This window comes from Lepisosteus platostomus, chromosome 18 (assembly GCF_059453375.1).
Source record: "Lepisosteus platostomus isolate fLepPlt1 chromosome 18, fLepPlt1.hap1, whole genome shotgun sequence".
Classification (NCBI taxonomy): Eukaryota; Metazoa; Chordata; class Actinopteri; order Semionotiformes; family Lepisosteidae; genus Lepisosteus; species Lepisosteus platostomus.
Genome location: NC_142628.1, coordinates 11037709 through 11053621, shown reverse-complemented (window position 1 = coordinate 11053621; position 15913 = coordinate 11037709). Strand labels below are relative to the sequence as shown.

At 37.9% G+C, this 15913-nt stretch overlaps 1 protein-coding gene across 5 annotated transcripts in view; it reads left to right on the top strand.

Moving 5' to 3' along the window:
- Positions 1-15913, top strand: part of lrp4 (low density lipoprotein receptor-related protein 4) — a 95766-nt gene that overhangs the window by 42208 nt on the left and 37645 nt on the right. For 4 of the 5 annotated variants that reach the window (XM_088612052.1, XM_088612049.1, XM_088612048.1 and 1 more), the window contains exon 2: positions 5888-6037. In XM_088612052.1, the coding sequence (XP_088468178.1) occupies positions 5888-6037 (150 nt within the window). The remainder of the gene's footprint in view (positions 1-5887; positions 6038-15913) is intronic. The other variant, XM_088612050.1, reaches the window with a different exon arrangement.

Genomic DNA, 15913 nt, shown 5'->3' with positions numbered 1-15913 from the left:
AATCCTATTTATAAGTCACATTTGTATGTCTAACTGTGGTGGCTTTTTGTTTCTGATACTTGACTAACACCCTATCATTGGCTTACATTTTGTTCACAGTGATTTTTGTGAATATGAAAAACTTAGTGGAAAGGCCTCCCATATAGATAGACCCACAAGACTTTTGGCACTGATGCATCCATTTTCTTTGTTTTGACTTTGAGGTCCATATTTTTTTTAGCTTGATGTTACTTTTTAAGCTCTTGAGTTGTAGGAAATGTGAACCAAGCGTTTCTTAAGTACTGCAATTATGTACAGATGCACAAAAGTTCTGCAATTTGAGGTTCATTGAAGGTTTTCCCTTTTTGAGACCACCTGTGTTCTGCTTTTGTAACTCTTTATTTCCACCCATTTCACAGACTTGATCAAGACACCTATGCTTGTGGTGTTCATGACTTGTCAAATCTGCAGGTTGCTATGTTTGAGATCTTTTCAGATGAGCTGTCATCTGACTGACTTTTGAATTCTTTCTTATGGGAATTATTCAAGTGTCTTCATGGCAATCGATTTCAATTTTAGCTGAAGAAAATGAACAAAGCATGTGGATCTTTTAAAAATGACAAGGGGAATGGTTATTTCAAATTGTCATCGTAATTCACAGTTTGGATTTATAGTGCTTGATTGTTGTTCAAATGCCTGCTAAACACTATTGTAAATTAGATCATATTTGTAGTATCTTCTTTGATCATATGACGATACTTGCCAACACCTAGACTTCGGATGGCACGTTGTAATGCATGGCACCAAGTGTGAGATCATTTAGTGTGTTTAGTTTTGAGGATGCCGATTTGTATTTCTTGTGTGCAGCCAGAGTGGAGGATCAAAAAATGATCTTATTTCAAGATTACTCAGTTTGGACTCTAGGAAGTCCACAAATAAGAAAAATTAGTTTGGGCACAGAAAACAAATAGTGAATAACAAGGTTTCTGCCAGCACTTTTATCCCTTAATGCTTTCAGGAACTATTTCTGTCAATTCTGTTACAAGTTAATCCAAAACTTGGACTAATCCCCCGGAAAACTCTTCTTTCTCCATCACAGTGATTGTTTTTGAAACCAATCACCTTTTGCCTTGTCTTAACTAATCTCCTTTGATGTGATTTTTGCCTTCTGCCTCTTCTGACAAGGGCTGAGTAGAAACCTATAAGCTTCGTCCCATACGCTAGCAGCTACCCCCAGCACGCTGGGAATGATATCAGTTACTAAGGCTTGTCATTTCTGTTGCAAAGCTTATTATCTCAAGAGTCTTCTGGCTATTGCTCTGCTTGTCGGTAAGGAGATAAGAGTGACCGGAAATCCACCTGCAGTCCTGCCTTTTGTTTACAGTGTAGTTCTGAATATCACAACCCCCCTCCCCCAACAGATCTTTATTTTCAAAATGAATACGTTTGCTGATGTGGAAAATAAGCGATGACATAAACATTGAAGAAGTTAGTTTGGTAGCAGAACTAAATGAAGCTCTGGGAAATGCGGAGGGAAAGAGCCTGTAAGCGGTTCAGTGAGGGGTAAGTAGAGTATTACAGTGGTGTGCACTGAAGGCATTCTTCAATCTTCTGACCAGCAGCTGATTAGTCACCCTGTCATTGTTTAAAGAAAGCCTTTCGTGCAATATTGGTTCCACCTGATAGTTTAGCAACACGTTATTACCAGTCACTATCACTATCTTATGATAGTTTTGTCATGTAACAAATCTGTTGAAGTGAAAGGCTTTCTTTTCAAAGAATCCTGTTTCTGTAGCTGCACAAGCGAAAAGTAATTTCATGTGATTCATGCTAGTCATTTTTTTTGCTATTGATTTTTTTTTTACTGAGACTGTGGTTTAAAACTGTCTTGATAGAATATTGCCACTGATACCCAGTTTATATGGATTTTGGGGAACATCCTGCTGGGATCTGAAACTTGGAAACATTTCAGACAAGCAGGAGTCCTGGACTTGTTTACCCCAAATAACATCAGGGACTTTATGATTAGGGACTGTGATCTTGTTGGTAAGTGTTCAAATTCAAATACTTATAAGATGAGGTGGGATCTCTTTTGACCCCTTGGAACCTTGTTAAAATGCTAAAATGGCGGCAAAAAGCTGGATCTTGTGATACAATTAAAAAGATACTTAAAAAGTATGAAAGGGATGGGCAGTAGGCTCAGCTTACTCAAAAGGATACACAGTGAAATGTAGCCCTGGGTCAAATACACTACATATCACAGGATTATTGCAACTGATGCTTTAGGGTTTTTTTCTTCTTGAAAAATGGCAGCCATTTACAGTACAGCTGATGACCTCATGCTATAATTTATTAATTTTAATTACTGAGATTGAAAGCGGTGTTTCACTGGCATGCATTTATGTTAATGTGTTAAAAGGCAGTGTTTCCTGCCAAGGGATTTCACTAGTATATATATTTTTTTAATCCAGGTTTATCGTATTCCATTGACATTCACTGGTACTATCAATCACCATGCTTCGTGATCAGGATCTGTGACTTGGATTAGAAACCTAACCCCTGCCCTTCTGAAAGTACATTTGATGATACTAAAGGGCAAATGCCTTCTAAATAGCAGTGTTTTGGTATTGGTTAGTCCTTGCACTGTAGAACATTTCTCTTACAAGGCTCAAATAATTGTTTGCTTTGATTTTGCAAAGCACATGACCTCTTCATATCTTCTAAAAATACAGTAAAGAATTATATCTGTACTTTATGGACTTTGATCTAGATATGAATTTGCTCTCAACTTTCCACCCTGATTATAAACATTTTTATATAAAGTTTTTATGTGTGTATGACAAATGCTGTTCTGTTTAATGTGGCATGGCATGACATAACCATGCAATAATCTAAAAAAAATGGGCTTTAATGTCGTGTTGTGAAAACCCACACATGCCCCAGTTGTCTCGGCCAAGCCTCTATGACTTTTTAAAAATGGCTGGCCTGCTGCAGGATTAAGCACTGTTGGCAGCTGTTTTTAAATCCGCCCATCGTTTCAAAGGAAAGCTCGGCATGGTAAGGTTTCCCAGTCAGTACGACAACAAACTCAGAAATGTTGCTAATAGAATCTTGCCCTCCCAATTAGTTTTTTACCTTAAACTTTTTTTTTTATATTCCCCTTTCCTTCGTTCTCCTGGAGTGCAGCTTGGTAGGACTGTGAAGGGTGTAAAATTGCCAAGAACACTCCCCCCAGGGTTAGGCTAGCAGTGTGAAAGAAACTGGCCTTGTTTCGAAGGAAAAGCAAGACATTTTTGGGGCTACTTGTAATGAAGACCCCAGCAGGGAAAATGAAGAGAATTCTTTAGAGTATAACATTTCCTTTGTCATGTGTGATGCAATTCATAAGAGGAGGGGGGAAAAATGAAGAAAAGTGAGAATGGGTGAAAAAGGGCCATTAATTTTGTGAAGCTAGAGTGTTTTGAAGGGTTTTTTGTCAGACCTCCTGTGATGACTAATTCCTTTGTGCAGAGTCCAGCAATAAAGACCTTTTCAAAACAAGCAGCTTCCAGCTTCCATGGATTCTCTTTAACAAGTCTTTGAAACAACGCTGATGATTAATTGGCAGATATTGGTCATTTTTAACTTTTAAGTGAATGATACTATTTTAGTCCTTTTCCTCCCCGAATATCAAGACACATGGGTGTCTTATCCCTTTCTGCATATCAAGGCCTATGGGCGTATTGTGTGTGAGCTACATTTTCTCCTCTGAAGCAACACACACACTTGCATTGTTTTTTTAAAGAGAAAAAAGGCCTGTAATTTGTCTTTCATAGCAAGGTTGCCTGTAAGTTTCTACCACATTAAATCGAATTCAAAAACACTTTCTCTTCACTGTCACTGGGGAAACTGCAAGGCAAAAGAATGCATCTTGAAGAGATACTTTAATATTTTTCATTGGTTTAGTTGGAATCTCCTGATTCTTGACTATAATATGAAGAACTCTTGTTCTCTTGGGAGATTTAAGGTATTTTCTTTATTATTATTATTATTAAGAATAGTAAAATAGCTGCAGTCTTTTATGAAAACCATTTCTTTTTCGGCTTTCATTTAAAACTAATATTTTTAGTTTGACATTATGCTTTGAAATGAGCTTTTCTGCATGACGTGCCGAGTTCTTTCAGTGGTGCTGGTGATATTGGCGTTTCTCTCATCATCATTTCCCATTTGAGCTTCATGTTAGAAATATTACCAGGGTGTCCTTCTTTTTACCAGTTCTCTGAAACGGGTAGACGCCATGACTTTTCTAGATTGGGCTACTGCAATGCATTGCTTGCTCTTGCTGTGAAGCACACAAGAATCGCCCTTAACATGTTTAAAATTCAGCTGCAAAAACCTGGAAGCCACGTAGGAAACATCACTTCCGTTCTAGTCTAGCTGCATTGGCCCCCAGCGTTGAATAGATTTGATATCAAAACCTTTCTCCTGTCCTGCAGAATACTCTTTCCTGCATTAAAATCTTGCTATGCTATAATACTCCATCTCTACAGCTCTGCTCATTATATTCTACCATGCTGTCCACATGCCACTGTGCAGAAATGTGTCTGTCTACAGAAATGTGCAACACTTAGGCATCCCCTGTTCTTTTTTTAAAAGCAGTTTTAAAGTACATTTCTTAAATAGTTTTTCTTAGAGCAACATTATTTGAGCCTAAGTACTATTGACTTATCCCATTTATTGTAAAACACATTGGATGTCTTGACATGAAAGCTATAACGTTATGCTGCTGACACTGGTATAAGACAAGATTTATTTTTTTCTGTGATGGTTTATGACAATTAATCATCTTGCGGAGAGGTCCATATTTTGTTCAAGGAGAATGGAAAGTGTTTATTTTAAGAATCCTGTATCCTGTTCAATTAATGTTCGTTCAATTAATGTTCGTCCAATTAATATGATTTCCAAAATTGTGTTTTATTCTACACACATACAAAAAAGGACATTAACACTGTATTTGTAATCTACTTGCATTTATATTCCATTTCACACCAATCCGAATGGTATCAACTTAAAAAGTAAGGCAAGGTTAATTTTTGTAAAATGTGAATGCACCATAATACAGCAATAAAAGAAAGCTTAAAATAAAATGAAGGGTATAAAGAGTAAAGTAGTCTGGATATTTTTGTTAAGATCCTTTGGATTAATGAACGTGCGGTCATAAAGATTTTACGCTGAGTTTTGAAACTGTTCAGAAGGATTTGATGCCTGTTTGGGGACCAGACTCTTTACTTAATGCAGTAATTTGTTCATTTGTTTTCCAAGGCGGCTTCTAAGCCAAATACAAAATTTAACTGCTGCAGTTGGCTCTCTCATCCTGTGAGTTATCCCCAGTAGGGGATTGGATCTAAATGCTGTCTGTCAGGATACACTCCTTAATTTGTAGCATAGGAGCTTCAAAAGGGGATTTTCAAGTCTGGCATTTTTAAATACTGTCCAAAACATAAGGAGCCAATGCTTCCATAATGTCCTAGGGGTTTGCTGAAATGCAGAAGTTACTTTCAAATGTATCCTAACTCACTGGTACTGGAACACTTGCTTTTCTCCCTGTAATTGTAAAATCTACATGTCCTATTCAAGATGTGCCAGGAAATCAACCCTGTTCTCTTTTCTCCCAAGCTGCTAACTAGTTAAATGCTTATGACAGGCAGGCACTGACCTTAACAGTGAGCACAAGTGGTGACTCAGTAAAAAAAAAAAAGAAATTCACCCTTCAATAAGACTGTTGCTATAGGACATTTTTTGTGATGTTTCCCTATACCCCACACAGAAAAGGCCACATGTGCCTAGCTGCGAAATAAAAACAGGTGTTTGCTCTCCAGGTGCTCCATCAGCCTGGGATCTGCAAGGCTCAACTTGTGTTTCTCTTCAGCAGGTGCAGCAGGAAGTACGCAGTGCTCATGTGGGCGGAATCACTTCACCTGTGCTGTGAGTGCTTTCGGGGAGTGCACATGCATCCCAGCGCAGTGGCAGTGTGATGGAGACAATGACTGTGGGGACCACAGTGATGAAGATGGCTGCAGTGAGTACAACACCACGATGCTTGTGTGCTCAGGCTTTTGGTTTGTTTTAGTGATGCAATGGCGGCGCAGTGGCTAGCATTACTGCCTCAGCACTGAAGCCCTGGGTTTAGTTTCGGACCAGGGGTGCTATCTGCATGGAATTTACCCCCCTTGTCTCCTCCGAGTATTCCAGTTTCCTCCCACAGTCCATGGGCGTACTGGTAGGTTAATTGGCTTCTGGGAAAATTGGCTCTGTGTGTGTGTTTGTGTCTGTGTGTGCCCTGCAGTGGACTGGTGTTCCTTCCAGAGTGTACCCTGCCTTGTGCCCTTTGCTTGCTGGGATATAGGCTCCGGCTGTCCTGAATTGGAAGGAGTTAGAAAATGGCTGCATAGATGAATGGTTGGTTTAGTCCAGGGTTCTGGGTTTGATTACAGCCTTAGGAATCTGTGTGGTGTTCACGTGGGCTTTTGCCAAGCGCTCAGCTTTCTTTCTGCCTCTCATCGACCTGCTGCTTGGCTATCTGGCTATTCTGAATGAGTTTCCCCTGTGACAGACTGGTCTGCTGTCCATTGGAGAACAGTTGTGTAGGACACACCCAACTTTCCTTGACCCTCATCAGGATAAGTGACTAACTGATCATGGATATATGGTTTGTTTCACTTATCATGAAAGCATAGGAAGGACAATTAGAGGGCATTTTGCACAAAATTACAAAATTATTCTTGCTAATTCTCTTCTCTAATGTGTTTATTTTTTCTAACTAATGTGCTTTTAAATGTAATTGAATCCTATATGTCTGTGCATTGTATGCAAGACTAAAATGACAATAAAACGGGCACCTGGCAAGAATGGATCATTCGATTGCTCTAGGGAATTATTGAACTGAATTCCAAGAGATGAGAAGTAACCCAGAGGAAGACTTGTAAGATGGCAAGATAAAGTAATTAATTTGCAGTAGTGTGTTGGACAGAAGGTCAAGGAAGTGTCTCTGGAAGCTGTTATCCAGTAGTTGGTTGAAAAAGCTGGTGGGGTGGAGCGGTGGCTCTGTGGCTAAGGACCTGTGCCTGTGCCTGGAAGGTTGCTGGTTCATATCTCGCAGCTGGCAGAGGAATCCTACTCTGGTGGGCCCCTGAGCAAGGCCCTTAACCCCAACTGCTCCAGGGGCGCCATATAAATGGCTGACCCTGCGCTCTGGCCCCAAGCTTCTATCACTGTCTGTGTGTCTCATGGAGAGCAAGCTGGGGTATGCGAAAAGACAGATTCCTAATACAAGAGATTGTATATGGCCAATCAAGTGATCTTATCTTATTATGATAATGGCATGCATGCTTCTGCATGTGAATAAAACGTATTCATTGATACCTTTCAGTGGAGCATGATGCATATATGAAAATACAAGGCCAAAAAACTGTAATTACATTATAACAAACATTTAAAATACCTCTGGCTTGTTTAACACAAAATACTGAAACTCCACACTATGCGACCCGTTCAAGGGCATATCTCTTAAACTTATACACTTAAGGAATAACATTCCAAACAATGTCACATTTGTTTTTATTTAAAAAAAATATAATTTCGGAATTTTGGGGGTAATTTTAAAGTTCTAAAAACTTAAGTCATCACTGCTTTCCTGGAAAACAGTATTGAGAAATGTTTCGTAGTGTTAGGCTCAAATTTGTGGCAGTTCCTGTGAGTCTCTGGGTGTCTAGCAGGTTTGTGTGTTGTCTGTGTTTTTCCCATAGATTTGCTGTGAGGTCTGTTACAAGTGTATCAGGTTACACCTGATCCCAGAGAAACTGCCCTCTTGTCAAAGGTATTTGTACGTGTCGGTTAGACATTGATACCATCTGCTTAAGTAAAGTGTTGTGGTATGATTAACAAAATACACATGGGAAAATACATTTAAAGGGTACTAAGAAGCTCAGCACTATATTGGTACTTTAAAAAACCCAAAACAATTTCCCTAAACTTAAGAATTCAGACAAAAGTTAAAGCATATGCCTTTCAAGGGAGTTGCTCTAACCTGGACAGCTGAAACAGAAGAGCACACCTAGCAACTGAAGTCAAGGAGACATTTTGTCCTGTTATAAAACAGTGAAAGATTTATAGGAAAGATACTGTAGATCTGGCACTGTCAATATTGAACTTGCTGCAAAATATCCTAATGAGTTCATCTAGTTTGTAACTGTTACACTGGAGCTTTTTGTATTTAACCTGCTGAGAGCCACGTTAAAACCATTGTTATCACAGCAAAAGTAAATTTCATTTATAAATACTAATTAGTTGTAATTGTCACTGTTGTCTAATATTGTTTTCTGTAAGCAGTGATTCCTTTCGGTGTTTTACTTTAATTTTAATCAGGTTTGATATTCAGACAGTTAAATCATCACATCACTTGTGACCAATTAACTCTCTTACTAATAAGGTGATGTAGTGATTTAGTAACAAAGCTGAGTGCATCGTCGTCAGTTATGAATGACCAATTAATCAAAGTGATGCCAGAAGCATTTAATATATACGCCTGAATAAGTGGAATTATAAATTTCTTTTGATGCCAGTGTATAAACAAAGTACAAATGTCTTGGGAAGCTGTTGCATTAAAAGAGACTAAATTAGACATCTCAATAACAGCCTTAAATATTGTTTTTAATGTATCCTCAAGACAAGTCTGAATTATTTATAGATTGCTTTTCTGGGTTAGGTGAAGGACAGGCATGCTTTCTGTGATTAAATGCACCCACATTTGTTGCATCATGGCTTCAGTCCAAGAACTATGCAATTCAAGGGCTGCAGTACTGTTATTAGGAACACAGCTGAATAATACATAGAAAATAATACATGTCATTCTTATGTGCTCAGATTTCATTTAATTCTGAGCACAAGAATTTGCTCTGTTTTGACTTTTAAAATATTAGACTGAAATCATGATGTTTTCTTTAGAGGATTCGTAATAGGTTACAATAACATTCACTGCTGCCCCCTTTTAAATACCTGTTTAGCGATGCAGACTTTATGCTTTTCTGATAATAGACAGATGCTTTAGTCCTCATTTGTATTTACCAAAAGACTAAGAAAATGCCTTTCTTGACAGATGGACCTCCCTGTGAAAAATGTTCAACCTCTTTACTTTAAGTACCTAAACAGATAAAAGTTAAACACTTTTGTCTCTAAAGCCAACATGGTTCTACTTAAGCTTAATGTGGTCAAAGAATGTTAAAATACCCAAATGCAGGGATAATTGTAGCTGTTTATTTTTCTGAGTAAATTTGATAAGAAGTGAAAGTGAAATTCTGATTTTCTTTTTCAAGCAGATTTTGACAGGGACAGCATCTTATTTCAATGAAGAATAATACTTCATAAATTTATTCTGACTGTCTCTGAAGTATGTAGTACATTCATATCCTATCCTCAGAAAATGATTTCTTTCACAGCAATTTCAAGTAATGTGCCATTTATAAAGTGTAGTGTGCAATTTCTAAAGTGGAGATGATTACAGCCAGCAGAACGAGAGATTTTGTATACCACAATTATGAAAATATTTTGTGTCTTTTCATAAAACTAACGTTTTATAACAATAGATAGAATTCCCCCAACCAAACTACAGTATGGAAGAGATGAGAGATAACTACTTTCTTCTCTTTGTTTAGAATGTCACATGTAGTTTTATTTTCTCATTTGTATATTTTGTAACTTCAAGCTTGTACAGTATAACCTTGTAGCATTTAAACTTTTATGTGAAAGCAGAGGAGATAGAATTTCTGAGCAAATTGCTTTTCTTAAGTTTATCTTAAGTGAAGCATCTACTATCTTAAACCAGTAGAAAAAGATTCATCTTTAACTAGGCTAATATTAGTGATATATACAGTTAATCTGTACTTAAGAAGGGCAAGTTCGGATTTTCAGGGCCAGCCTCTTAATTAGTGTAGGTAACATTAAATTAATGTATAAATCAATGTAATCAACTTTACAATTGCCATTTTCAGAGACAGGCTTCTTCAGTGTTACATTTCACTTTGTAACAGCAATTTCCCTGTGTTATAAAATTCAATTAAAACCCGTGTGCATTTAGATTGGTTTCATCACTACATTCCACTAAGGCTTCTCATGTGGTGATTGATTTCAGACTTAATTAGCTTCAAAGATTGGCTTCAGGATTTATGGTATAAGATTGTAACACATGCAGAAATATACTGATCCTAGATAAAGTGCATTTGGCACTGCAGTGCTTTATGAAAAGATCGAGTTTAATTGATGGTGGATACCATGGATACATGTTCTTCTGGAGTTGAAACAAATTCTTTCTGGTGCAGTGACTTTTTTAAAAAGAAGCGCTACTGCTGTTTTCTGCTGTGGTCTTTTGCATGGAAGCCCAGCATTTTCAGAAGGGTTAAAAGGAGCTAGTTCCGGCATTGACAGAGCACTTGTCCACAGGATGACAAATGGTACTGTACGTGTGGCAGGAAAAATACTGAAACAATAGTGATAGTGTTTAAAAAGAAATTAGCAGCACTGCCCTAACCACGGGAGGGTGGAACAAAAGCTGCAAATGTGATATGAAACTCCTAGTGCGTTCTGTGGGGGTTTCAAGTTAAGTCCTATCCATTTGCTCTACTTTCTGCTTTCTTCACTTCATCCTCGTGCTAAGATTCTTTGCCTTCAGAACATAAATTGAGGCCAGCACTGTGGCTGTCTCATTCACCATGCAGTTCCCCTGCTGAGTTGAAAGGCTTCAGCACTGAGACTGCTAAGGGGGCAAGTTGAGGGGGAGTGAAAAGGAGATGAAATAGATTTTTTTAACTTGAAAGCTCCCCCCCCCACCCCCCAACAAAAATGGAAGAAAGTCAGTATAATACTCAAATAAAGCAGGGAAGTGCAAGACTGATGAACATATAGCATTGCCAGCATGATTTTAGCGACTGGGGCGCTAGGGCCCTGCTGGTTTTGGCTGGTCCAAACTAGATTGCTGTTCTCAGTAATCCCTCTTCTTATAGAACTTGGCCAATCAGAATGATACTCTTCCTGTGGGTATGCTTGAAACCAGCATGAGCTAAGAACATCTCTTAAAAGAAGATTATGAACAATATTTATCAGTTTCACCTCAGGGGAGCTGTTTTCTGTTAATGCTGTTATCTTCATTGGTGGAGAAAGCCAACAGCGAAGGAATTCTACAATTGTTTTGTCCTAGGGTTTAATTCTTATTTGCATTGTAAATTTGCATAATCCCTCCATCGCAGAAAACTTTCTGGCAGCAGACCACAGTAAACTTGTGTAGTTCTAAAGTAAAGGCAGCCACCTTCTCTCTAAATATTTACTCCTACTGTATATAGGCATGAGTGAGTGGAGGACATGTGATGGATAAAACCTAATTGCAAAGTAAAAGGAATAAAGAAAAATGCACTTTAGACAAATCTGTCTCCAAGTTGCCAGCCATATTCAGGTAATCTATTGTAAATCATGTCAGGTTGCAGTCTTTTAAAAAAAATATTTACAAATTATTTACAATTTTCTTCTGCCCAAGTTGGGAGTACGTCAGAGCTTTAATCTTTTGTAAGCATTTGAATACATTACTTCACTTCTGATTTTAATTGGTGCTGTTTTTCCTTACTGTTATTAAAATTTTATTGAAAATTGTGTATTTCTCAAACATTTTTACAAACACACCATGCAAATCATACTGTTCTTTGTAATATGTTATAAATAATTGGAAATGTCAAACACGACAGGATTATTCTGTTTGACAGTAACCTTTTAGGATTTTTAAAATAAACACCATGGGGTTCTCAGCCTTGTGACCATTAGTTGGACTGGTGTTTTGGTAAATTAATCATGTCAAAGCAATGCTATGTCTAATCAACAGAATAACTATGAGAATTACATGTGAAGAGTCACGATGAGCTACTGGACATAAAGAATCTTTTACAGAAGCTTTATGTCAGTTTTATCAGGTCTTGTTGATAACGTTATCCTTAATTCTAAGTTGAATCCACCTGGATAATGTTTTTCCTAATTTCCTACACAAAAAATGTTTAATGGCTATATAACTCACTGTGACATCCTGGGCTTTGATGGTTGCAGAAGTCCTAAATTGCCACATTAATGAGATAGTTGTTTGGAAACAGGTAAACAGGTGATCACACCTGATGAAAATAAAAGACAAGCATCATTATGCCCTACTTATCAAGAGAACACTTCCTTTGTCCAATTTATGTTATAGCAGCATCTCAGCCAATGTCTTCTTTAGCGACAAATCAGGTTTTTGTGTAGACCACCCTGATGGACATTAGCAAGTGTGGTGCAGATGTGCAGAATAATATGCTGATTGTTGCGTACAACAGATTGATTGATGGGGATATCCACCTTTGATGGTCTGGGCAAGAGTGTCTGGTCGACTTGTGATTATTGACAGTCTGACTGCACAGCGCTGCATTGATCAAGTTCTGAGACCTCACGTGCTCACTTCCTGCGGGCTTATCCTGATATGGTAACATTCCAGCTGGACAACACTCGTCTTCCTGTAGCTTCTGTAGCAAACGCTTTCATGCGAGAGGAGACTGTGCAAGCAGTACCTTACTCCCCAGGCTTGAGGTCCATTGAACATTTGTGGGATGAGCTTGGACAATGTGTGGCAACTGATATGGCCCAAAACCAGTGAACAGGGGTGTGCTTGTCTAGGCGCTAAAAGAGAAATGAAAAACCATAAGCTTATAATAGGGTCTAGCAGTGGCCACACACTATTAACCTGTGATTTTCAGTGTGAATGTTCACACTTCACACCCTGTTGATGAGGAATGTTCAATAAAATTGTCAGCCCTCTGCTACAGTAGATCGTAATTTTCAGTAAAATAATTTGCATGTTAAAATTATTGGTCTGTAGAAGACAGATTCTTCAAGTGTTATTTTAAGCAATTTTAAACCACAAATAAGAGAAATATGCTTTCTTTATACAAACTAATGTGAGTTAGGGAGTTCTGACAGTAATTTTTTCACCAGAATGAGGATCATGGGGTTGTCATTAAGACTTTCCTCTGAGCGCCACTATATGTATGATGCATCTTCACAAAAGAGGGCTTTGTAGAGGAGGTGACTTCAAAGAGAATGCTTAGTCTTGCAATCCAGCCAATTTAAGGAAGCTATGATCTGGTGAGACAGCAGTTTAAACGACAAGTTCAGTGATCTGAGGTCTCTCACACCTACCATTGTTGTGTCTAGAGGGTGCCAAACATAACAGGAAAAAGCCCAAGTACACTATGAAAGTACATTAAGTACATGATTAACAATTCTGTCAGGAGGGAAATTCCATTTTTGTAATCTCCACTGAAAAAAATATAAGGATGCAATTACAATATTATTAAAGTATTTGAAGTGGGGATTACATCTATAGTGTTGTCTCATTGTAGAATGCAAGTATTCTAGATGAAATACAGGGAGATTTGAACATGGTGCACAGTAGTTGAAGGAATCCCAGGTAGAGACCTGTAGCATGCTGGGTAGGGTGATGTGACGATTCTCCTGGTAGATGATGATCCATGTGTGTAAATAACATTTACAGAATGCTCTTATTTTCCCTGATGATACCAAAGTGTTCCTGCAAATTATAAGGTTCTTGGGATTAGAATATTTTAAGTATATATCCATCAACATGGAAAATACCCATTCAGAACACCTTCTCATGTGCAAGTGCAGTATTTAAAAGGGAACGTAGGCTGTTGTTAGAGTTGATGTTTCCAGCACTTTTTACTGGTCTCAATAAGTCATATCCCATGAGAGTCATGTATTATTCAGGTTGCAGAAATGGCTGAAGAGACTAAAAGCTCATTGACATACATTATGGGCTAAAGAATATTTAGCTAAATGTATTGCTGCATATTGGCAGCCTGTATGGTGGGGCGAGTCACATGCTCCTTTGTCTCCTTAATGCCATGGAAATTAGGATAAGCTCTGGTCCAATGAGTCCATGTGGCTTGGATATGGGAGTTGCCTACCTCCTGCTGCCCTTTTGGATATTTTGTATCTTGTGTGTTTCAAATTGACCTTTCATGTAACACAATCCCATTTTTTAGCGTAATGTGTTAAGGTCCCATTTTTGTCCCAAACTTGGTTCTGTTTATGCTTGATTCTGGGAAGCCTGCTTAATATGTGGGTCTGTCTTGTTTTGGGTTTTAATAAATACAGAGGCTCTAATCTTGTTTGGCAAGATGTCAGATTTTCTCATTTTGATGCAACAGTTAAATATTTTCTTGGAGAAGAAGATTAAATAGCAAAACTGCTAGGCAAACATTCTTATTTTTTTTGGCACTTTCCCACACTAAGATATTAAGAAATCTTTGTTTAAATAAATTGTTTCTAGGAATGAAATCGCGTTGCTGTTGACAGTGTAAATAACCAAAAAAACAGCCATTCCTTTTTACCAGTAAGAGCTGCTAATCATTCTTAAAGTATTCAGTGTAAAAACATGCTGAAAATATAATTAAGGTAAATGGCATGCATGTAAGGATAATAATTAATGCCTGTAATCTTCCAAACCTGCTATAGAGATGTTGTTGAGTTTTTTCAATTCAGGAGAAGGTCATGTCTGAATGTTTAAAGTATTTGTTGGAAATGTCAGGGTGTTAGTTTTGCAAATAAAGTACTACTTTATTTTTCAGCTTTTATTTAACTTTCAAAATATTTTATTCTTTGTTTTAGGATTGTAGCAGAGCTTTGGATAGTGTTTCAAATAAAAAAATGCAACTTTTATTGCCAAGAAACTGAGATGGTAACTGCCCTTTCATAGATTGTTTTTGTTGGTGGAGGTGAAATGGAATTCAATTCCTCAGTTTGTTTGCCCAGTCTCACTTGGTTTAACCTTGTACTTGTACCGGAGGAATGTTTGTTCAAGTTGCGTTAAATCAAATGGAAGGTTTAAAGGTTGCATGGCAAGTAGGATGTTTCTTGTCATTACGAAAAGATCTGTTGTGTGGATATACGATGTGGCAGTTTTGGAAGGAACCATCACGCATGTAAAAGACAGTGCCATTCTTGTGCTGCCTGTGTGGTACATGGCGCGACATTCAGAACCCCGAGAGAAGCAGATTTATGTGCGCCTAGTCGAAAGTGGGAAAGCAGTTTTTACCATTGTACCATCTCTGGTATTTTATTGGGAACTCCTGTAGTTCCAGAAGGTCAGAAGTCAGGCGTTGTAAATAGGATTGGAAGATTGAAGTGGAGGGGGAAATTCATTCCCTGTGAAAACCTTAATGGGTCACTTCAGATCGCTCCAGAAATGGTCTCGAGTGACTGTACATCTGCTTTTTTACTTCGCTGGGTTTAATGGTAAGCAGTGTTCAGCCCAAATATATGAGTCCCTGCCTTCCAGAAAAACAAGACCTTCTTTACCTGGGGTCTTGTATTCTGATTTAACATACTAATGACATGTCCCAATAAAAATGGTTTATACCCTTAGTTCACTTAAAGAACAGGCATTGGTAAAGTATAGGATTGCAGTGTTTTATTGGATGTTTCATATTTCAGCAGCTAGCACCAGTTTCCTGTGTGTTAGTGGAAATATATGGGGCTGACTGAGTTCAGTTGTCTTTTCAGACAGCTTCAATAATTTGAGGATGTAATTTGAGGAAGCTAGGGATCAGGATTAATTTCTGTTTTAGGAATGTACAAAACTGAAAGACGATTCTTGCTAGTCATGCTGAAACCATTATTCTTTCAGAGTAAAGATGTGAAAAGCAAGGACAGATTAATTTTTAACTTTGTAGGATAAAGGAAGAATAAAGGCTTTTTCAATGCTGGAAGAGGCCTGTTCTATTTCTGAAGAAAAAGATCTCATGATCTGGTTACAGTGATAAACAAGATTTCAAAAAGCTGATAAAAAGAGTCCGAAAAGAAACACATAAACACG